Genomic DNA, 21,907 nt, shown 5'->3' on the forward strand with positions numbered 1-21,907 from the left:
GTCAATATCAAACTTCAATTACCATTATCGACTGTGCTGCGCATCGACCGGGTTGTCAACTTGTGACCTGCCGAGGAGGTGAATGTCGCAGCCATGGCGAGCGGGACCTTCGAAGACATTGTGCGGAAGCTCAGTGTCCCTGACATCGGTAAGGCTGCCTACTTATCATGCCGTTGCATTGGTGCAGTCCAAGCTGACCTGAGCGTGTTTCGCAGAGCTTCGGGTCAAGGTCGAAGCAGCAACGGCCCTGCGCGACCAGCTCGAACACTATACCACTGGCCAGGTCTACCCGAATTTCCTGAAGCGATTGATGCCCGCCTTCATCATCATTCTCCGATCACCATGCATCTTCCAAGCGAACACGCCCGAGCAGGCGAACGCCCAGAGACTGCGCAACTGCGTGCTAGAAATCCTCCACCGTCTTCCGACCCAGCCGTCACCACCCGAGCCCTTCGCGCCGTATGCCGAAGAAGTCGTCGATCTCTTAATGACCCTGGTCCGAACCGATAACGAGGACAATGCCATAATATGCATCAAGACCATCTCGGATATCATGCGCCATCAACATGCGGTGCTCGGTTCAAAAGTACAGACCTTCCTGAGCTTGATCCAGGATCTGTTTGAGCAATTGGATAGAGTGGTGAGGGAACAGATCGACAACACGTCGTCTACCGGTCCACCAGGTGCACCGTCTACCCCCGGTAGTACGCAGGCTGCCTTTCCGCCGCATCAACAGTCGCCGAGACCAGGATCTCCAGTCGCTACTGGTGGTCCTCCCGATTTCAATGCCGATGCTAATCAGCAGTCCAACAGGCCGCTACTCAAAGGCATGCAATCTTTTAAAGTCCTGTCCGAATGTCCCATTATTGTTGTGTCGATATTCCAGGTCTACAGGAACACGGTTGCGCAAAACGTCAAGGCCTTTGTACCCTTGATCAAGTCTGCCCTGAGCTGCCAAGCGAAAGCTCAGGATCAAGCACACAAAGATGCCGCGGCGCGAGGGACCATCCACACAGGTGTCAGCCCAAACATTAAGAATCGGGCCGCCTTTGGAGACTTCATCACCGCCCAGGTGAAGACCATGAGTTTTCTGGCCTACCTGCTGAGACAGTACTCGCAACAACTCACAGACTTTCTGCCCTCTCTACCAGACATCGTCGTTCGCCTGCTCAAGGACTGTCCGAGGGAAAAGTCTAGCGCGCGGAAAGAATTGCTGGTGGCCATCCGGCACATTATTAACTTCAATTTCCGGAAAATCTTCCTGCCCAAGATCGACGAATTGTTGGAAGAGCGAACGCTGATTGGAGATGGCCTTACTGTCCATGAGACCATGAGACCTCTAGCGTACAGTATGCTGGCTGACCTTATCCATCACGTTCGAGAGAGCCTCACGCCAGAACAAATCCGCAAGACGGTGGAAGTGTACACTCGCAATCTGCAGGATAATTTCCCGGGCACCAGCTTCCAGACCATGAGCGCGAAGCTTCTCCTCAACATGGCTGAGTGCATAGCACGCTTGCCAAACAAGGTGGACGCGAGGCATTATCTCATCATGATTCTGAACGCCATCGGCGACAAGTTCGCTGCCATGAACAGGCAATATCATAATGCGGTCAAGTTGTCCAAGCTATACGCCCTGCAAACGGCTGGCCTCTTCCCCGAGACATATTTGGCCGACAAGAAGCACCCGCCAGAGTGGGACGAAATCGACATTTTCACTGCGATGCCCATCAAGACAACAAACCCTCGCGACAGGGCTGCGGATCCGGTGGTCGACAACAAATTTCTGTTCAAGAACCTGATGAACGGGCTCAAGAATACCGTCTACCAGCTGAAGAGTTGCAATCCACAGGGCAGTGTTGACTTGACAGGTGCCCCTCATCCATGGGCAGAAGTTGCCCATGGATTTACTGCCGAGGAGGTCAAGGTCATTATCAAGCTGTTCCGCGAAGGCGCCTACGTTTTCAGATACTACGAAATCGAGAAGCCGGTCACCGAGTCGCTGTACAGCTCCCCAGTAGAGTTCATGGCGAATTTCTACATGGTTTCTAGTGGGAAGGAGGAAAAGGACCTCTTGGAGACTTTTGCGACGGTTTTCCACTGCATTGATGCCGCTACTTTCCACGAGGTTTTCCAACAAGAAATTCCACGACTTTATGAAATGATGCACGAGCACACGGCGCTCCTGCACATTCCCCAGTTCTTCCTGGCCAGCGAGGCCACTTCCCCAAGCTTCTGCGGCATGCTTCTGCGCTTTCTTATGGAGCGGATCGAAGATGTTGGCTCGGCCGACATCAAGAAGTCGGCCATTCTCCTGCGGCTCTTCAAACTGGCCTTCATGGCGGTTACCCTGTTCGCCTCGTCCAACGAGCAGGTTCTGCTACCTCATGTGGTGGATATCGTGACCAAGTCCATTGAGCTGTCGACCAAGGCGGAGGAACCGATGAATTATTTCTTCCTGCTTCGCTCCTTGTTCAGAAGTATTGGAGGTGGCAAATTCGAGCATCTCTACAAGCAGATATTGCCGCTGTTGGAAATGCTGCTGGATGTGCTGAACAACCTCCTGCTGGCTGCCCGCAAGCCATCCGAGCGCGATCTCTACGTCGAGCTTTGTCTTACGGTGCCCGCAAGGCTGAGCAACCTCCTACCTCACTTGAGTTACCTGATGCGCCCTCTGGTAGTAGCGCTTCGGGCAGGTACAGACTTGGTGGGACAAGGTCTTCGGACACTGGAGCTCTGCGTTGACAACCTCACGGCTGACTACCTTGATCCCATCATGGCACCCGTTATCGATGATCTCATGACCGCCTTGTTTGATCACCTCAAGCCGCACCCTTACAGTCACTTCCACGCCCACACCACGCTGAGAATTCTCGGAAAGCTTGGAGGTCGCAACAGGAAGTTCATGACCGACGCGCTGCCTGTGACGTTTGAGCAATACGTTGATGATCGTGCCAGCTTTGACGTGAGATTGATTGGGTCGAAGAGAGACAGAGCTTTCCCAGCCCATCTCGGAATTGACCTGGCTGTTCAGAAATTGATGGAAACGCCAAAGCCTGGGAAAGGCCTGTCAAGTGTTGCGGCCAAACAATATGATGCCTACTACAAGAAGCAGGCCTTGAGTCTCATCACGGCCCAGGTGAAGCTCCGCATCGGGTTTGACAACCTTCCGGATGATCTTCCCCGTCTGGTACGGCTCCAGGCGCAAGACTTGGTGAAACGCAACAGGGCTGTCGATATTTCTGCCTTTGAAACCACCGATCGGGAGCGATCAATTGTCAAGAAGAACGAGGAAGAGGCGCTGCTGAAGCGGCTCATCAAGGCGCTTGTGTTTGCCGAGTCTATCCCAGCCTTCAAGTCGGAGGTAGATGGCTTTCTCATGAATCTTGCTCGGCATTTCACCATTGTCGAGGTTGGACGAGCACTGGTTGACATGAAGAGATTGGTCAGCCCGTTTGACCACAAAGCGGGCGAGGGACCTCTGTTCCTTGACTCTCGGGTGTTTTCCGACGCAATTCTGGACTCGCTTGCATCAGAGAACCCCGAGATCAGAGAAGCAGCCGAGCGTATGATTAAGGAGGTGTACAATTCGGCCCTCACCATCTTCAACGACGCCAAAAATGTTTCGCGTCTTGCCTTCTTCAACACCCTGGCGTCTGCCTTTTGCCATGGATGCTATGAGGAGGAGTGGTTCACCAAGACCGGAGGCACGCTGGGGATCAAGTACCTGCTCAATGACATTGATCTCGGAGATCAATGGGTTGTGTCGAAGCAGATGGACTTCGTACGTGCTTTAATGTACGTCATCAAGGATATGCCTCAGGATCTGTCAGAGAAGACCAGAAGATCGGCGCAGGTCACTCTTGAGATGCTCCTGACTAGACTCACCAAAGGGATCAAAAAGTCAGACTGCTTCCATCAACAGCCACCGACTCCTGCTGCAGGACAACAACCACAACCACCGACACCCCAGTCGCAGGTCAACCCAAAGTTTGCTCGCATTCCCAATATCATTGTGATGCTGAATGGGGAGCTGTCCCACATGAACCGCCATGTGCGTGAGACGGCACGCCGTTCCCTCGAGTTGATCGCCAAAGCTGCTGGCGCCGAGGTGTGGGAGTTGCTTGAGCCAAACAAGGCACAGTTGCTGCGGCCGATTTTCAACAAGCCTCTGCGTGCGCTTCCATTCGCCATTCAGATCGGCTTTGTGGATGCCGTCTCCTACTACATGTCTCTCAAGAAGGATTTCGTCCCTTTTGACAGCGATCTCAACAGACTGCTTATGGAGTCTCTGGCTCTGGCAGATGCCAGTGATGATTCGCTCGCTCAGAAGGCCCTCGAGTTCAGGACACAGCACTTCATTGTGAATCTCCGTGTCTCTTGCATCAAGATTCTCAGCAGCGCCATGAGCTTCGATGAGTTTGGGCAAGGGCAGAATAACCCGACGAGGGGCAAGGTTGTCGGCGTGTTTTTCAAATGCCTTTACTCCGACTCTCAGCCTACGATCGAGGCAGCCAACAATGCTTTGAGGTCTGTCCTCCAGCATACGACTAAGCTTCCCAAAGATCTGCTCCAGTCGGGGCTTCGGCCTGTTCTCGCTAGTCTTCAGGACGCCAAGCGATTGACTGTCCATAGTTTGGAGAATCTTGCCCGGTTGCTTAGACTCTTGACGACTTATTTCAAGGTCGAGATCGGTTCCCGTCTGCTGGATCACATCAAGCAGATCGCCGATCCGGCCTTCCTGCAGGAGGCATCCTTTACCTTTTTCGAGCAACAACAGTCGATGAAGGTCATTGCTGCCGTGTTCAACATCTTCCACTTGCTGCCGGATGCTGCCAGGCACTTCAAGGAGCGGGTTGTTGACAACGTCCTTGACCTGGAGGAGAAGCTGAGACGGACTCATCTCAGCCCTTTCCGTGTGCCGCTTTACCGCTACCTCAACAAGTATGCTACGGATGTTTGGGCCATGTTTATTGGCAAGTTGGACGAGCTGAAATATGGCCGGTTCATGTCCCAGGCTCTCCGACACCCAGACAGCCAGGAGCTCCGGGCGTGGGGTGCTGCGAATGTGGACACCATCATGAAAAGGTGCATCACGGCTGGCCAGCAGAACAAGGACAACAAGTTCGTTGCCATTGTCAACACTATCAACCTGCTGGATGCTCTCTGCCAGTTCCCCAGCTCCAACCTCATGTACTGGTTGGACGGCAAGGAGCGCATTGACTGGCTCAAGCAGGTCGGCAAGGAGCTTGAACGCAGTTTGAAGAACAACTCCTTGCCACCACATCTGCGCCTGCCAGCTGATCAAGCATCTGAACAGCTCATGAGCATCCTTACCAAGGCTCTGGAGCGCAAGCCTGAGGACCTGGAGCCATTGCTCAGCTTGATCGAGTCTGTCACTGCCGATGACTTCCGCGAGACGCAGGTTCTGCTCTCGCACATTTACAAGCACATCATCTCCAGCAACAGTATCGATTTCTGGAGAGCGGTGGTGCTGCGGTGTCTTGACATCTATGCGGGGAGAACGGCCTCTCAGCGGACGAAATGGTATATCATCCACAACATTGTCAACCCGATTCTCGCGATGGACGTCATGCGCCACTGGCCTAACAAGACCACTGGCCCAAAGTTCCTGGACAAGTCCGTAATTGACTCGATCAACACCAAGATCTGGAGGGCGAATCCAACGGGCCCCCATGACGACCTTTCTCAGCCCCGCATCGATCACACGAGAATGGAGGTACTGCAGCTTTCGGCGATGCTCGTCAAGTATCACAGTGGGATGCTTGAATCTTTTAGGAAAGACTTCATCAAGTTTGGCTGGACCTACATCCGTCTGGATGATGTTATCAACAAGCATGCGGCGTATGTGGTAATAGGTTACTTCATCGCCCATTACGAAACACCCATCAAGATCGTGACCCAAATTTACTCGTCTTTGCTAAAGACAAACCAGAACGAGGGGCGGTCCCTCGTCACGCAGGCATTGGAGTTGATGGCACCTGTTATGCCCAAGCATTGCGCGGTCAGTCCAGGTGATCGAAACCCGCCTTGGGCTATGGCACCCCGCCGGATTTTGGCCGAGGAGAGCCAGAACGCACAGCAGATCGCTTGCATTTTCCAGTTTTTGGTCCGGCATCCGACCCTGTTCTACGATTCCCGTGATAAGTTCGCCATGGTCATTATTCAGTGTCTCCGCAAGGTCGCGTCTCCTCCGAACCCATCCAACGAAAGCAAGAAGCTTGCGTTGAACATGATGTGGCTCATCTGGGAGTGGGAAAAGCAAAGGGTGGAAGGGAAGCCCACCGAGCCACCTCGTGCCTTGTCCGAGTCACCAAATACGAAGAAGCGGAGGCTTGAGGACGCCACAGGCTCTTCTCCTTCGGCCACTAGACAGCCGGAGCGTGGTGAATACCAGATTCCTGCGTTGGCCCGTCAGAAGATGATCAAGTATCTGGTGGAGTTCATTGCTCAGCTCAATGAGCGTTACCCGCTTCCCTCTGCAAGGCCGCATGCCGCCGCGACACCATCTCTTCCCGCACCGGCTCCGCCTTCGACTGATCTGTGCTGCAAGGCCCTGACCCTGCTTTACAACCTTTTGCAGCCTCAATACTGGGGAGATCTCGAAGTAGACTTGTTCCCCAACGTCACTGATCTCGTTCTTGTCAGCGACAAGGCTGTGGCTGTTCTCACGGCGGAGCCATCCGGGGACAAGGAAAGTCCCAAGTTTGACGACAAGTTCACCACCAACATCATCAATACTCTGCAGGTTGTTCGGACCATCCTCAATTTCAAGTCTGATGACTGGATCCAGAAGAACATGACCCAGATCCAGCGGATTCTGGAGAAGTGTCTCAAGTGCGAAAACCCCGAGATCCAGGACTGCTTGCATTATGACGACGGGGGGTATCACGGTGACCTGGACATCAAGCCGATCGTCAAGCGCATTCTTGATGCCGTTCCCGAAGACGTCCCCATGGAGGATGCCGATGCTGATGGCGAGATCGAGGCGCAGACTTCCGAGATTATCACTTTCTTGTCCAACATCGCTACTGAAAGCATGAATGCTGGCAACTACGTTTCTGGTATCAATATCCTATGGTCTCTTGGGCGCCGCAGGCCTGAGTCGATCGACCAGCACATACCTGCCATCATGAAGTCGTTGCAGGCAAAGCTGGCCAGGGACCATGTCTCTCATTATGCTTTTGTGGCCCAAACAACCACCGGAACGCGCCCAGCGGACGGCCAAAGCAGCGCAACTGAGATGAAGCCGTACGATCTTCAAGTCCAGACGTGCCTCATTCTCAAGGCTATCGAGGTTACTGCCTTGCGGATGGACATCCTTGGAGACAACCGTCGCCCTTTTCTCAGTGTGTTGGCGACCCTTGTGGAGAAGTCGTTGCATGTCGAGCTGTGTGAGAAGATCCTGGAGATGGTTGAGGGCTGGGTGTTCCGCTCCGAGGGTACATGGCCGTCCTTGAAGGAGAAAACGGCCGTGTTGCACAAGATGGTCACTTTTGAGCATCGCCAAGATCCGAAACTGCTGATGAAGTTTTTGGACCTCGTCATTCGCATCTATGAGGATCCCAAGATCACGCGGACGGAGCTCACGGTGCGTCTGGAACATGCGTTCCTTATTGGCACAAGAGCTCAGGATGTCGAGATGCGCAACAAGTTCATGTCCATCTTTGACAAGAGCTTGTCCAAGACAGCGAGCACTCGACTGGCGTATGTCATCCTGAACCAGAACTGGGAGACGCTGGGCGAGTCGTACTGGTTGGCCCAGGCATCACAGCTTCTACTTGGTGGTGTCGACATGAACCCCACGATTCAGCTTCAGAGCGACGACTTCCGAACGCTGCCACTTTCGGCTCTTGCTGGTGTTTATGCCAAGGATTCTCGCGAGCCAGAGCTGATTCCTGATGACAAGTATGAGGCTTTCATGGCGAGCCATCGCCGGTTCATTTCGGAGATTGGTGACGTGAGGGTCCGTGATGTTCTTGAGCCCATCACTCAGTTGCAGCACATCGATCCCAAGCTTTCCGACCAGCTTTGGGTGGCTTTGTTTCCCATGTTCTGGTCTGCCACAGCCAAGGAGGACCGGGCTGATCTCGAGCGCGGAATGGTGACTCTCCTGACCAAGGATTACCACTCCCGCCAGATTGACAAGAGACCAAATGTGGTCCAGTCTCTTATGAATGCCGCGGTTCGCACTTGGCCTGACTGCAAGATCCCGCCTCATGTGCTCAAGTTCACGGCCAAGACATATGATGCGTGGTACACGGCCCTGTATCAACTGGAGAAGGCTGCCATCAAGCCCGAGATCGACTCGGTGGCTGTTCGGGAGAGCAACCTGGATGCTCTGGTTGAGCTTTATGCTTCGCTTGGGGAGGAAGATTTGTTTTATGGCACCTGGCGTAGGCGTTGCCAGTTTGTGGAAAGCAATGCCGCCTTGTCGTATGAGCAGCATGGCATGTGGGAGAAGGCTCAGCGCATGTATGAAAACGCGCAAATCAAGGCTAGGACAGGTGTCGTGCCGTTTTCGGAGTCGGAGTACATGCTGTGGGAGGACCAGTGGGTGATTTGCGCGCAGAAGCTTCAACAGTGGGACGTCCTCCAGGACTTTGCCAAGCACGAGAACTTCCAGGACCTTGTGCTTGAGTGCGCTTGGCGGAGTCAGGAGTATTGGCAGAACGCCGAGAACAGGGAGGGTCTTGACACGATAATTGCGGGTGTCATGGACGCGCCGACACCAAGACGCACGTTCTTCAGGGCGTTTATGTCGCTGATCAAGTTTTACCACAAGCAGGAGAGTTTGCAAGACTTCAACCGTCATGTCGACGAGGCCATTCAACTGTCAATCCGCAAGTGGCATCAGCTTCCTGAGCGTCTCACGGCTGCGCATATCCCGGTTCTGCAAAACTTCCAGCAGCTCGTCGAGCTGCACGATGCTAGCATCATCTGCACGAGCCTTGCCAACACCACCCAGCAGAACCTTGATGTCAAGTCGGGCGAGCTCAAACTGCTACTCACGACGTGGCGCGATCGCCTGCCAAATACATGGGACGATATTGTGGCCTGGCATGATCTGGTGACTTGGAGACAGCACATCTTTGGGCTGATCAACAACACCTATCTTCAGCTGGTTCCCGCGCAGGGACAGAATGCTGGTGGCGCTTCGTATGCCTACCGTGGATATCACGAGACGGCATGGATTATCAACCGCTTTGCTCACGTCGCGCGAAAGCACGCCTTGCCGGATGTCTGCGTGACTCAACTCACGCGGATCTACACGCTCCCCAACATTGAAATCCAGGAAGCCTTCCTCAAGCTCCGTGAGCAGGCCAAGTGCCATTATCAGAACGCCGATGAGCTTACCAACGGTTTGGACGTGATCAACAACACCAACCTCAACTACTTCAACACTACACAAAAGGCCGAGTTTTACACTCTCAAGGGCATGTTCCAGGAGAAGCTTGGCCAGAAGGAGGAGGCCGATGGCTCCTACGGCACGGCGTTGTACTATGACATCACCGCAGCCAAGGCGTGGGCCGAATGGGGCTACTTCAACGACCGGAAGTTCAAGGACAACCCGGCAGACTTGAGCACGGCGAAGCAGGCTGTGACGAGCTATCTGCAGGCTGCTTCCAGCTACAAGAACTACAAGTCTCGGAAGCTGGTCGCTCGAATTCTCTGGCTTCTCAGCCTGGATGATGCCAATGGCACCATTGCCGGAGGGTTTGATGATTTCAAGGGGGATATTCACGTCTGGTGGTGGATCACGTTTGTGCCGCAGCTTCTCAATGGCATCTCGCACAAAGAGGCGCCGAGGGTGTTTGCCATTCTCATCAAGATTGCCAAGACGTTCCCTCAGGCACTTTACTTCCAGCTTCGCACCAGCAAGGAAGATTATCTTGCCATCAAGAAGGCGCAGGAGAACAAGGCTCGACAGCGCAGTCAGCAAGCTGCTGCTGCTGCTGCCAACAAGCCTAACGGGTCACCAGCGGTTGCCAAGCAGGAAGCAGGAGCTGCCGGGGCAAAGACTGAGGGAGCTGATGGGTCGAGACCTGCCACGGCGAACGGCGATGCCAACCAGGTCAAGACTGAGCCTAAGGAGGCTGGCAATCCCAACAATGCTGCTCCTGTGCCGGCTGAGCAGCAAGCAGGTCACAAGAAGCAGCCCTGGGAGCTCACTGAGGATATCATGAGCGTGCTCAAGACTGCGTTCCCTCTGCTGGCTCTGTCGATGGAGACAATGGTGGATATGATTCAGAAGCACTTCAAGTGCCCGCCTGATGATGATGCGTACCGCTTGATTGTGGCCTTGTTCAACGACAGCCTGTCGTATGTGAGCCGGTCGCCACAGCTGTACGCCAGAGAGGTCAAGCTGCCCCAGGCAACTGAGTCCAACATTATCAAATTTGCGGAGACGATACTCCCAGCTCACATCCGAAGCTCCTTCGAGGCCGACTTTGTGAGAGTTAAACCCACCATGTATGAGTACATTCACAAACTGAGGAAGTGGCGCGACAAGTTCGAAGAGAAGCTGGACCGCCGCCAGACACCGCAGCCACTGGAGTCGTTTGCGCATTACTCTCCGCACCTCAGCGAGTTCCGGTACCAAAAGTTTGACGATGTCGAGGTCCCGGGACAATACCTCCAGCACAAGGACAAGAACCAGGACTTCATCCGGATCGAGCGGTTCTTGCCCAACGTCGACCTTGTGCGCAACACGGGTTCCACGCACCGCCGTCTCAAGATTCGTGGCCATGACGGAAGCATGCATGCGTTTATGGTCCAGCATCCTGCCCATCGCCAGTGCCGTCGTGAGGAGCGCGTCTTGCAACTGTTCCGCCAACTCAACCAGACACTAGCCAGCAAGAAGGAGAGCCGTCGCCGCGATCTGCAGTTCACGTTGCCGTTGATGATTCCGATTGCGCCAACGATCCGTCTAGTTCAGGAGGACACTTCTTGGATCTCGCTCCAGGCCATCTACGAGGACCACTGCCGTCGGAACGGTATTTCCAAGGACGAGCCCATCATGTACACCATGGAAAAGCTTAGAGCGCTCATGGACAACAAGGGAGGTGTAAGTTTTTCCCGCTCCGGCCCCCCGGGACATTCTGGACCAGCCCACCCTAATCAGGCCCTGACTCCGCAGCAGAAACAAGAGCAGTTGAATACGGCTCGTCTGGAGGTGATGCGTGCGATTCAGGAAAAGTATGTCGACCACACCATCACGTTGGAGTACTTCCAGCTGGCCTACCCCGACTTTTCCGAGTTTTGGCTGTTCCGTCGCCGGTTTGCCTACCAGCTGGCGGCGCTGACGTTTATGACGTACACGCTTCACATCGACAAGCGATACCCCAACAAGTTCAACATTTCCAGAAAGACGGGCAACATCTGGGGCTCCGAGCTCCTTTCGCAGATTGCCCAAAACCGACCAATCTTTTACCACTCGGAGCACGTACCTTTCCGGCTGACACCCAACATGCAGACGTTGATGGGCCCCCTGGCGACGGAGGGGATCTTTGCCGCGTCCATCATGGCGATTGCGCGGTGCCTGACGGAGCCGCAGTTCCAGCTGGAGCATGCCCTGACGCTGTATGTGAGGGACGAGATGATGTTTTGGTTCACGTCTAACAGGACGACGGGCCTGACGGAGACTCAGCTGCGGGAGACGGTGCAGGCGAACTGCGATATTGTGGTCAAGAAGGCGGTTTCGTTGGCGCAGGCTCCGGCGGCGAACCTGCCGGCGCATCAGACGGTTATTGACTTGATTAGCAAGGCGGTTAATCCGGTTAGTTTGGCGGTTACGCTGGATCCGTTGTGGATGCCTTGGTTGTAAGGGGGGGAAGGGGGAAGGTGTATGATATGGGGGGTGATTTGGCGATGGACGGGCACGAGAATGAATAACATGGTGATTTTATTTAAGGGGGTTATGGGAGTGAGCGTTTGCATTGGTTATATGGATGGGTTGATCACAGCGAAGGATTCGTCATGGTTTATGTATGGGTTTGGGAGAAGGGGGAAAAGATGGATTATGTGACGGGGTGTGGGATTAGATTTGAGGTTTATGGGGTGTTTGATACCAATAATGCCATGTTTTTGTTTACACTTTTGCTGACCCTGAGAGTTTATTAATGTTTGAGTGCGGCAAGTGAAATATGGCCCGTGCACCCTTCCAAGACCTCACCTGAGTTCGCGACCCCGCCAAATCGCGTCGGGTCTCTCTTGGCAGCCGCGTCCCCCAGGTCGATCACAGTTGCGCCTTGCAAAATATTGACATTTGGTCGCAAGGTGGATTCCTGGAAGGGACGTGGTCGACAATTGGGCAGGTTTGCTTGACCATTCGAACAAAACCGTATTTGCGCAATCACATGTCGACATCCACCTTGGTTCATTTCCAACACCCAAACTGCCACCAACACCAACCCATGAACCATCATCACCACCACCACCACCACCACCACCCGCCCTCATCAGCATGGCAACGACCGCGCACCAATCCTCCTCCTCCAACAACTCCAACATGGAGAAATTCCTCCGCTCCTGGCGCCAGGACGCCATGAACAAAGCCCAGTACGATTCCGCGATTTTCATTGGGGACAAATTACTAGCCATGACGAGTCCGTTCCCCTCTTGCCCTCCTCCCCTCCCGTCACTAACTGTGTCAAAACAGAAGACGACAACGACGCCTTCTTCCTCGCCCAAGTGCACTTCGCAGCCGGCAACCACACCCGCGCCCACTCTTTACTCTCCCGGCACAGCCTTATCAGTCGCAACCCCGCCTGCCGCTACCTGGCCGCGCACTGTCTCATCAAGCAGGGCTTGTACTCTGAAGCGTTGAGCCTGTTGGGTGAGCACAGCCCGCGGCATTTGTTTTCCCGCACAGGGGAGGAGGAGGGACCAAGGCGGAAGACGAGCCGGACAACGGGGAATAATACTACGACAAAAGCTGGGGGGGATGGGAAAGTAAAGTCGAGATTGCGGATCCATGATGGGCAGCAACAACAACAACAACAACAAGAAGAAGAAGAAGAAGAAGATGAAGGGCGGACAACACGAAAATACGAAGCGGCCATGTGTCACCTCCGCGGGTTATGTTTTGCAAAACAAAACGCCTTTGACCGTGCAAAGGAGGCTTACAAGGATGCGCTGAGGATTGATGTGCAGTGCTTTGAGGCTTTTAGTCAGCTGGTGAAGAATAACCTCATGTCTCCCGATGAGGAGGATGAGTTTATGAGCTTGTTGGATTTTGGGTCTGTCGGCTCGGAGAGGGGGGAGGAAGAGCCGGGTGATTACACGCACATGCTCTACCAGACGCAGCTGTCCAAGTATCGACACCCGATGGCGTTTAATACTGCTGTGGAGAGCTTAGCTACCCATTACGGCTTGGAAGGAAACGCGGACATCATGCTTGCGAGGGCGGACCAGCTGTACACGCAGTGCAGGTTTAAGGACGCGCTTGCGGTGACGGAGCGGGTGCTGGAGGGGGATCGGTTCAACTTTGGGGTGTACCCGATCCATCTGGCGTGCTTGTATGAGCTGAAGCGGACGAATGTCTTGTTCCTCATCGCGCACGAGCTGGCGGATAGCTACCCAGAGGAACCGGCTTCGTGGCTGGCGGTGGGGATATACTACTTTGCGACTGGCAAGATTGCCGAGGCGAGGAGGTATTTCAGCAAGGCCAGCATGATGGACCCCAACTTTGGGCCGGCCTGGATCGGGTTTGCGCACACGTTTGCTGCCGAGGGGGAGCACGATCAGGCGGTGACGGCGTACAGCACCGCGGCGAGGCTGTTTACGGGCACGCACCTGCCGCAGGTGTTTTTGGGGATGCAGAATCATGCCATGAACAACATGACGGCGGCGGAGGAGTTTTTGAGGACGGGGTATGGGCTTTGTAGGGAGGATCCGCTGTTGCTGAACGAGATGGGCATTGTGTGTTATCATCAGGACCGGGCGAAGGAGGCGGCGGCGTTTTTTAGGGAGGCGTTACGGGTGGCGGAGGAGACGGAGAGTGAGAGTGGGGCTTGGCTGGGGGCGAGGACGAATCTGGGGCATGCTTATAGAAGGCTGAAGATGTGGGAGGAGGCGTTGGGGGAGTTTGATGCTGTGCTGAGGGAAGGGGGGAGGGACGCGGGGGTTTTTGCGGCGAAGGGGTTGATTTACTTGGATTTGGGACGGGCGGGGGACGCGGTGGAGGTGCTGCATGAGGCTTTGGGGATTTGGCCTCAGGATCCGATTGCTACTGAGCTGCTGGGTAAGGCGTTGGAGATGAGCATGGAGGGGGGGTTGGGGTTGGGGGGGGAGGGTGGGTTGGTGGTTCCTGGGGAAGAAGGGGAGGTGGTGGTGGAGGATGGGAAGGCGGGGGAGGGGAATGAGGAGATGGATAGGTTTGAGGAGGTTGTTGAGCAGAGGAAAAAGGCGGCAAGAGAGAGGGTTGCCGGCAGGGGGCGAAATGGGGGATCGCTTGACAAGGGGAAAGGGATTGCTGGACGGGGGGGCGGCATGAGAACAGGTCCGGCGAGGGGTCAAGGGCCGTGGAATGCCGGAGACATGGACATGAGTGAAGAGGAGTAGGAGGGCATCTTTCGCGAAGAGGATGTGGACGTTTGAGAAGTGTACGTAATCGGACGACGACATGATGGACACTGTTTTGTGTACCTTTCTGCACTACATTAGCGATGGCGTTGGGTTATCAATAAGGCTGAATTAAGCATGGCATGGCGGTTTGGTATGGTATGGCATAAAAGAGGTCAAGGATTGCGCTATGATAACTAGTCATTATAGAGGATCTGGGGTATTCATCCGTCCTTGTGCTTGTATTCGTCCATGTTTCGAGGTCAAAGCTTCTCCTTTGGCCCAACCAGCTCCTCCACCTTGGCGAACTGATAGTAAAAGTCCAGACTCTGGGGGTTGGCGAGGGTCCCGCTTGCTTTGATGGTCTGGCCGGAGACGATCTGCTTGACGGGAAGCTCGACCTTTTTGAGATTGATGGTGGTCTGTCATGTGTCAGTGCCGGGATCTCGCGGGGGGGAAAACAATGAAAGGGAGAAGCCTACCGGGATTTCTGGCGTCTCAAAGATGTACTTGGGCACATGCCTCTTGCTCAGGTCGTCTGAAATCTTCTTCCTCAACTCATTTACCAACTCCCTTGTGAACTTGTGGCCCGGCTTCATCAACAGGAAAAGCATGACGCTCTCATCGGCATCTTGCTTCCTCCTCTGCCCCACGCAGAGGGAGTCCTGGATCTTGTCGGCAAACCACCTCTCGACAACGCCGTAGATTTCTGCTGAGCCGAATCTGACACCGGAGGGGTTGAGCACGCCGTCTGCTCTGCCGAGGAAGGAGATGTTTCCTGTGACGGGGTGGATGACGCAGAAATCACCATGGGCCCAAACCCCGGGGAAGCGGTTGAAGTAGGAGCTGTGGTACTTTGACCCCGGGCTGGCAACCGGGAGCTTGTCGCCCCAGAAGGCGCAAGGAATGTTGGGGAAGGGTTTGACGGCGACGAGCTCGCCAGGCGTGCCGTGGGGGACTTCAACTCCTGGTTCTCCGTCTGGAAGAAGGGAGTCGTAAATTGCAACGTGAACGCCCAGAGATGGCCCTTGCGTCCCTCCAACGTAGACGGGCGTCAGTGGGTTCATGATGCCAAAGCACCCAGCAATGTCAGTGCCGCCAGAGATATTCCCCAACTGGACATGCTTGGGAAAGCCAACATCATAGAACCACTCAAACAGCTGATCCGACAAGACCATCCCGGTGCACGACACCGTCTCCAACGAACTCAAATCCGCCATCTCCCTCGGTGAGATGCCGGCCTTGGCCAACTCAAACATCCACCTCGGGGAAATGCCCAGCTTTGTCGCCTTGTGCTTCGCAGCCAGTTCCACCAAGATCTTCGCATCCGGCTGGAAAGGCGACCCATCATAGAATATCGCCTTCCCCCCAAACAACAACGACCCAACATTCGCCAGATACATGATCCACCCCGTCGTGGTATACTGCAACGTAACACTGTCCGGCCCAATCTGCTCGTGCAGCCTCCCCTCCTTGAAATAATTAATCAATATCCCCCCAACCGAGTGCACAATCGCCTTTGGCGTCCCCGTCGTCCCGCTGCTATAGCAAACCAACAACGGCTCACAAAACCCAACCCTCACAAACCCCGGCGGTGTCGGATTCCTCCCGGCCGCACCAACAAACTCATCCAGCGTCATCGCCCTCGGAACCTTCCTCACATCCCTCGCCTCCTCAAACCTCCTGATCGCCACCACCCCCTTGAAATTCTTGCAGTTACCCAACCCAGCCACAACCTCCCCCATCTTCCCCCGCAAGTCCACCACCCTGCCATTGTACAAAGCAGCATCATCCATAAACACCCAAACCGGATCAACCTGCTCCGCCCTCTGCAGTATCCCCTTCACCCCCATATCCGTCGAACTACTACTAAACACCGCGCCCACCCACGTGGTAGCCAGATAAACAAGCAGCGTCTCGATAGAATTGGCCCCCACAATAACGACCCTATCCCCCTTCTTCACCCCCCGTTTCAGCATCGCGGCCGCCAACCTCCCCGCTTCTTTCCTAACTTCCCCGTACGTCACCTCCCTTGTCTCTGATCCCCCCTCCCTGACCTCCACAACAGCGACTTTGTCGTCTTCTTTGTGTTTGGTTGATTGCTGCCCGTTTCTGGGGTCACGGGAGAAGAGCATGTTCTCTGCGAAATTGAGGCTGACACCTTCAAACCAGACGGGGACTTGGTCGATTGTGGCTGTTTCGTCCACCACGGTGGTGTACGACCCCGAGTAGAGGTAGTCTGAGGCCTCGAAAACCGCAGACCAGAAGAGGGACCGTTGGGAGAGGGAGAACTGGTGGAGGTCGGAGAAGGACGACAGGGAGAGGTTGTGTTGGCGGTTGAGGGAGCGCATGAAGCGGTGCATGAGGGTTGTTTCCGGGGCGGGGTGCTCCCAGAGCTTGCGGGGGATGGGGTGTGGTGTGGTCATTGTGAAGGATGAGTGTTGCTGTGTGTGAGTTGTGAAAGTGATGATGAGACTGAGACTGGTACTGGTGGTGTAAGTGATATATACTGTCTCAAAGATTGCGGTGAGAAAAGGAAGCCACCAAGTGTTGACAGGATCGACGGGCGACACCGGACCTCCGCGGTGCAGGTCCACGGCTCACGACTTATAAGAACACGGACCGAGGCAAACGCACAGTAGCACGATGCGGGGTTGGCGGGAAACCAATGCCGCGCGTGTCCCAACAGCTCGGGTGCGCCGTTCCGTCTCGGCTCGGCTGCCGGCCCAAATCGTACATCCATCTTTATCTTTTGTTGATTTCTGTACCATAACAAAATAACGATACACACCCAAACCCCAAAACTCACTTCCTAAATATATACTCATCAAACATCAACACATTACATTACTTTTGCCCACTCCCCACTCCCCATTCCCAACCCTAACCCCTAACCCTTAGTCCCTTCCCTTGCCCTTGCCCTTTCCATGTCTCTTTCCGGCACCCTCAGTCACGTTTCTCCCATGTGCCAACCCCAAGCAATTGGCAATCTTGTAAAACACATCAATGTTGCTGTAAGTACCGCCAAATGTCTCCTGGCACGGACCCCAAGCGTACACAGGCACGTCAGTGAGCGAGTGCACTCCCTGGCTCTCGCTGGTCGGAAGGGTGCCGTTGACGACAAAGCCATTGGGCCTATCTTTGTCGTTCACATAAGCCTCGCCACCTCTCGAAGTGGTGGGAGCACGAGGGGTGGCACCGATTCCGAAATCTTCACGACGATCGGGAGCGGCACCGACGCCAGCAGCGAGGACGTAGCGGGGATCCCTGTTGAGAAGTACCGTTAGTCACATTGCTAACCCAGACAGACAAAGATTAATACATACCAGTTCATGGGGAAGTTGGCACCAGTGCCATAGCTAACACCAGGCTTGGGCTCCGTGTACTGCGACAAGCCAGAGTTCTGGTAAACTCCAATGGCATTCCTCTTGCTGCGTTCGTCCTCCTGGGCCTCGGCATACTTGGTGTCCGAGCTGCCAAAGACATCTGTTCTTGTTGTCAGCACTTGTCATCAGCTTGAGCCCATGGAGAGGAGCATACCGAAACCATGACCGTGGTCGGCAGACACAACGATCAGAGTATCATCCAAGATCCTCAATTTCTTGAGCTTCTCGATAGTGGCGCGAACGGTATCATCCAGCTCCAAAAGATCACCCAGGGCACGATCATAGTCCAGCGCGTGCATCTGCTTGTCAATGCTAGCCGCCTCCGACATGAGGAAGAAGCCCTCCTTGCCGCCACGGTTGTGCAGGATATCAACAGCCTTGAGCGTCATCTCCTTCAGACCGGGCAGGTCCTTCGCAGGCTTGGCGGCGCCAGTGGGGTCGTTGTTGATCTCAAGGTTCTCGGGGAAGATGTGCCTATCGATCCAGACCGGAAGGTTGTTCTTGCAGAAGATGCCCAGAGCCTTCTTGTCATTGGGGGCAGACAAGAGGGAAGTCTTGTTCAAGCTGACGCTGTAGCCCTTCTTGGCAAACTCGGCATAGTAGTCCTTGCCCTGGTAAGACCCTGGGCCAGCAATGAACTGGTCGGCACCGCCACCAAAGTAGGCATCGGGGCCGTCGGTCTTGGTCCACGAGTAGTTCTGCACGCCGTTGAGGGTCTGGTCGATGAGGACGCCATACTGGGAGCGGAGACGGGAGTGGCCTGAGAGGGCAATCGGCGTGGCGTCGGCTATGAAGGCAGTCGAGACGGCGCCCCACGCGGAGCCCCAGATGCGGAACAACATCTCGACGATGGTCTCGACCTTGGGGTCATCTTGAGGATCGGGGGAGGTGTCGGCATAGACACTGAAAGCCACAGTAAGCATCAAAGCATCAACGGGTTCAAGACAAAACTTACCCGAGGGCATTGACAGTGCTCTTGTGACCGGTGTACAAGGCCGAGGCGGAGTTTGCCGAATCAGTGATGAAGGTGTCGATCGAGTGTGTCTACTAGGCATTAGTATCGCTGTATCCTCGCCGATTGGCGCCATGTCATGAACGTACCATTTGGTGTCCCAGAACCGGGAAATCGTCGAGCGAGAGCAAGGTCTGATACTTGCCGTTGACCGTCTTGTGTGCAAGCAGGCGGGCGGCCGTAATCATGTTGGTCGTCATGCCGTCGCCAATGAAGAAGATGACGTTCTTGGCCTTCTTCTTGGTAGCCAAAGGACGAACAGTCCATTCCGCCGTAGTCTTCTTGCCCGAAAAGTAGTTGAGCGTCACCGTGTAGGTTCCAGGCTCGTAGAGCGCCACACGACGGTACGCCTTGGAAGCGACATTGACCACAGAGGGGGTCTTTGCGTCCTCTGCGAACAGGTCCTCGAACCAGGAGAAAGTCCACTTCTCAAGCGAGGGCTCAGAGCGGATCTTGAAGAAGTCGGCGATGCTTCGCGGACGTCCACCATCTTTCGAGATGGTCGCCGTGAACTTCTCGTCGGGGACACCATTGTTGAATGCCTCGGATCCGTTCTTGGGGGCGTGAACCTCGAAACGAATGTCGAACTCCTGGCCAGGCAAGAAATCTTGCTGGTCTGGCGGGATCACGCAGCCCAGCGAAGGGCAGGTGCCGAATCTGCGGTAGGTCTGGGCCGAAGCAACAGAAGCCGTGGCTGCCAGCCAAACGGCGGCGAGGTCCAGTCTTGGGAGCATTGTGAGGGTGTCTTGTCCGGGTGGCTGTTGACTTGAGCTGAAGCTACCTCACGCGAGCTCTCAATGTCGTTGATGTCGGGGCGGCAGCAAGCTTATATATACCCCGACATTGATTTCTGCAGTGGGACGCTGATCGACATGCAATCACATTGCACCGACGACGGCAGCATATGAGGGGGGCCGTCTTCCTGCTGCTTCCCTTTCCACACTGGCGGATCCGGACTCCTCCCTGGGTAAGATGGGGCATCAAAAAAGGAATACAAGGGCATCGTGAACATCATGGCGAGTCGTTTCCAACACGTGGCGTGGGTCGCGTAAGTGGTGGTCCTCACCCCATGTCCAAAGAAAACAATAAAATGCCACGGCTCGGAGATGCTTCCAGTGCCGTGATAACTGTCCCGCCCTCGCGCGGGGTGTGTATGTCGAAACCATGTGCGTCATGTCGAGCTCTGCGTGGGCGGTCTTTCGATGTAACTTGATGCCAAGATTTCGATGTTCCACCGCCAACGTGGTTGCGATTCGAGCTCTGATTGGCGACGACTTATACCGATAACCATCCATGCCAGGAACATGGCCAACCCACCCACCGTAGGCCGTACTCTGTTACATTCTCCTCCTCGTTGCGCTTGGCTCTGTTGTGCGTGTTCAGGACCTTCTCGATACGGGGAGAGTGTCGCACGTGGTGAATCGAAAAGAATGCCCAAAAGTCCATGCCCTTCAATTTTTTGCCGCTTTTTTCTTTTTCTTCAAATTTTTTTTTTCTTTTGGCTCTCTGCCTTTTTTTCTTTTCAACTTCTGTTTGGGTGAGAAACAGGCCTTTCTGGTCCCTCTCGCTGACCACGGCAAAATGCAAACTCTCCATGATCTGCCTGTCTCAAGAGTCACAGAACAGATCACCGTCACCCCCCGAGACTTTTGAGCTCTAGTTAGCACATCCCTGTGATGAGATGAGCGTGTACAATGTGGCCTTGAACTTTCGCGCTTCTTCCGCATCGAACGACACCACGTTGCTGGGGTCACGCTTCAAAAAAGATGAATGCAACACCATGCCAACCGAGTGAAGACTGGTTAGGGCATAGATATATCCCAGTCCTCCCATCCCATTCCCCAGACTTTCCAGGGTATCGCTTCTCACCCCCCCACCCACGATCAGTTCCTGTCCGATCCTCGCCGTCTCGATAAGTACTTGCTTCAGAGCCTTGGTATTGTTGCTCGCATTTCCACAGCCACCGCTGGTAAGAACGGCCATCTCCTGTGTCTTTAACCACTCCAGGTCGTCCACCCACATCTCATCCCTGGAAGTTGAAATCACCAGATCGAAGGCTCGATGGAAGACACACTTGAAATCATCCCCTGCCAAATGCTTCAACTCAGCAGTTCTCACCCTGTCGACCACCAGCATCTGTGGGACCGAGCAAGATTGTCTCAGAACGCCAAACACAAACCCATCTCCCCGCTCTCTGCTCATGTGCTTCGACTCTTTGAACTTGCGTATATCAGACTTCATCTGCTCGAACTCGGCATCTGAATAAACAAAGTCGGGCCCGAGCTTGGGTGCTCCGCAAGGTCGAATCATGATTCTGACAGGCACATCTTGGAGTCCGGCATGGTCAAGTGAGGCGTTGAGATGCTCGAGTTCCCAGGTGGATGGCGTAAGGCCATTTTGCTCTACATCAACTGTAGTCAATGCACAAAGTTCCCTGCCAAAGATACAGACGTCGGATGACTACTTACCATAGGATCCAGTTCTGTTCAATTCCAGTCTTGTTTTGCCATTGAGCTTTTCTCCGACAGCCTTCACAGCAGCAACTCCATCACGGGGCCCAAAAATGGCAACTTCGATTCCGCTCATCTTGGTTTTTGGAGAGCTGGGAGGTTGCTTTGATGGTCAAGAAGGTGTGAGATCCGGATAGGGCTGGGTTCGAAAGCGGTTGATGTTTGGGAGAAGAATTTGGGCGAGGGGAATCGATTTTGAAGTTCCGTTGGCTCAACCAAAGTCCGGACCCTTCCATACCCGAACTTTATTTCCTCAGCGGACTAAGAGTGCACCTTCCTCCCCGACAAGAGAGGATACGACATCCGTTATCAGAAGCCACCCGACGCCAGGCAGCACCACCGGGGAGTGAGGGGTAAAAGTGTGGGGAAATACACACATGATGCATTGCAATCAAATCGTGCAACACCTGACC

General features: G+C 54.6%; 5 protein-coding genes across 5 annotated transcripts; 2 read left to right on the forward strand and 3 right to left on the reverse strand.

Moving 5' to 3' along the window:
• Positions 1–93: 93 nt before the first annotated feature.
• TRA1 (transcription-associated protein 1) lies at positions 94–11,848 on the forward strand (the record flags this gene model as incomplete). Its single annotated transcript, XM_062909911.1, has 2 exons — positions 94–148; positions 216–11,848. The coding sequence occupies 2 exons, from the start codon at positions 94–96 to the stop codon at positions 11,846–11,848; spliced, it is 11,688 nt and encodes a 3,895-aa protein (XP_062768755.1).
• A 639-nt stretch (positions 11,849–12,487) lies between these two features.
• On the forward strand, positions 12,488–14,586 carry cut9 (anaphase-promoting complex subunit Cut9; the record flags this gene model as incomplete). Its single annotated transcript, XM_062909912.1, has 2 exons — positions 12,488–12,629; positions 12,683–14,586. 2 exons carry the CDS (start codon positions 12,488–12,490, stop codon positions 14,584–14,586), a joined length of 2,046 nt encoding a protein of 681 aa, XP_062768756.1.
• A 217-nt stretch (positions 14,587–14,803) lies between these two features.
• Positions 14,804–17,012, reverse strand: QC763_208630 (uncharacterized protein; the record flags this gene model as incomplete). The annotated part of the gene is made up of 2 exons (XM_062909913.1): positions 14,804–15,008; positions 15,069–17,012. The coding sequence occupies 2 exons, from the start codon at positions 17,010–17,012 to the stop codon at positions 14,850–14,852; spliced, it is 2,103 nt and encodes a 700-aa protein (XP_062768757.1). The 3' UTR covers positions 14,804–14,849.
• A 471-nt stretch (positions 17,013–17,483) lies between these two features.
• QC763_208640 (uncharacterized protein) lies at positions 17,484–19,718 on the reverse strand (the record flags this gene model as incomplete). Its single annotated transcript, XM_062909914.1, has 5 exons — positions 17,484–17,853; positions 17,913–18,072; positions 18,127–18,875; positions 18,928–19,016; positions 19,074–19,718. 5 exons carry the CDS (start codon positions 19,716–19,718, stop codon positions 17,484–17,486), a joined length of 2,013 nt encoding a protein of 670 aa, XP_062768758.1.
• Positions 19,719–20,640: 922 nt separating this feature from the next.
• Positions 20,641–21,895, reverse strand: QC763_208650 (uncharacterized protein; the record flags this gene model as incomplete). Its single annotated transcript, XM_062909915.1, has 2 exons — positions 21,453–21,895; positions 20,641–21,386 (listed from the first exon to the last, which is right to left on the reverse strand). The coding sequence occupies exons 1-2, from the start codon at positions 21,568–21,570 to the stop codon at positions 20,641–20,643; spliced, it is 864 nt and encodes a 287-aa protein (XP_062768759.1). The 5' UTR covers positions 21,571–21,895.
• Between the last annotated feature and the right edge of the window lie 12 nt (positions 21,896–21,907).

This window comes from Podospora pseudopauciseta (genome assembly GCF_035222475.1).
Source record: "Podospora pseudopauciseta strain CBS 411.78 chromosome 2 map unlocalized CBS411.78m_2, whole genome shotgun sequence".
In the NCBI taxonomy this organism is placed as follows: Eukaryota; Fungi; Ascomycota; class Sordariomycetes; order Sordariales; family Podosporaceae; genus Podospora; species Podospora pseudopauciseta.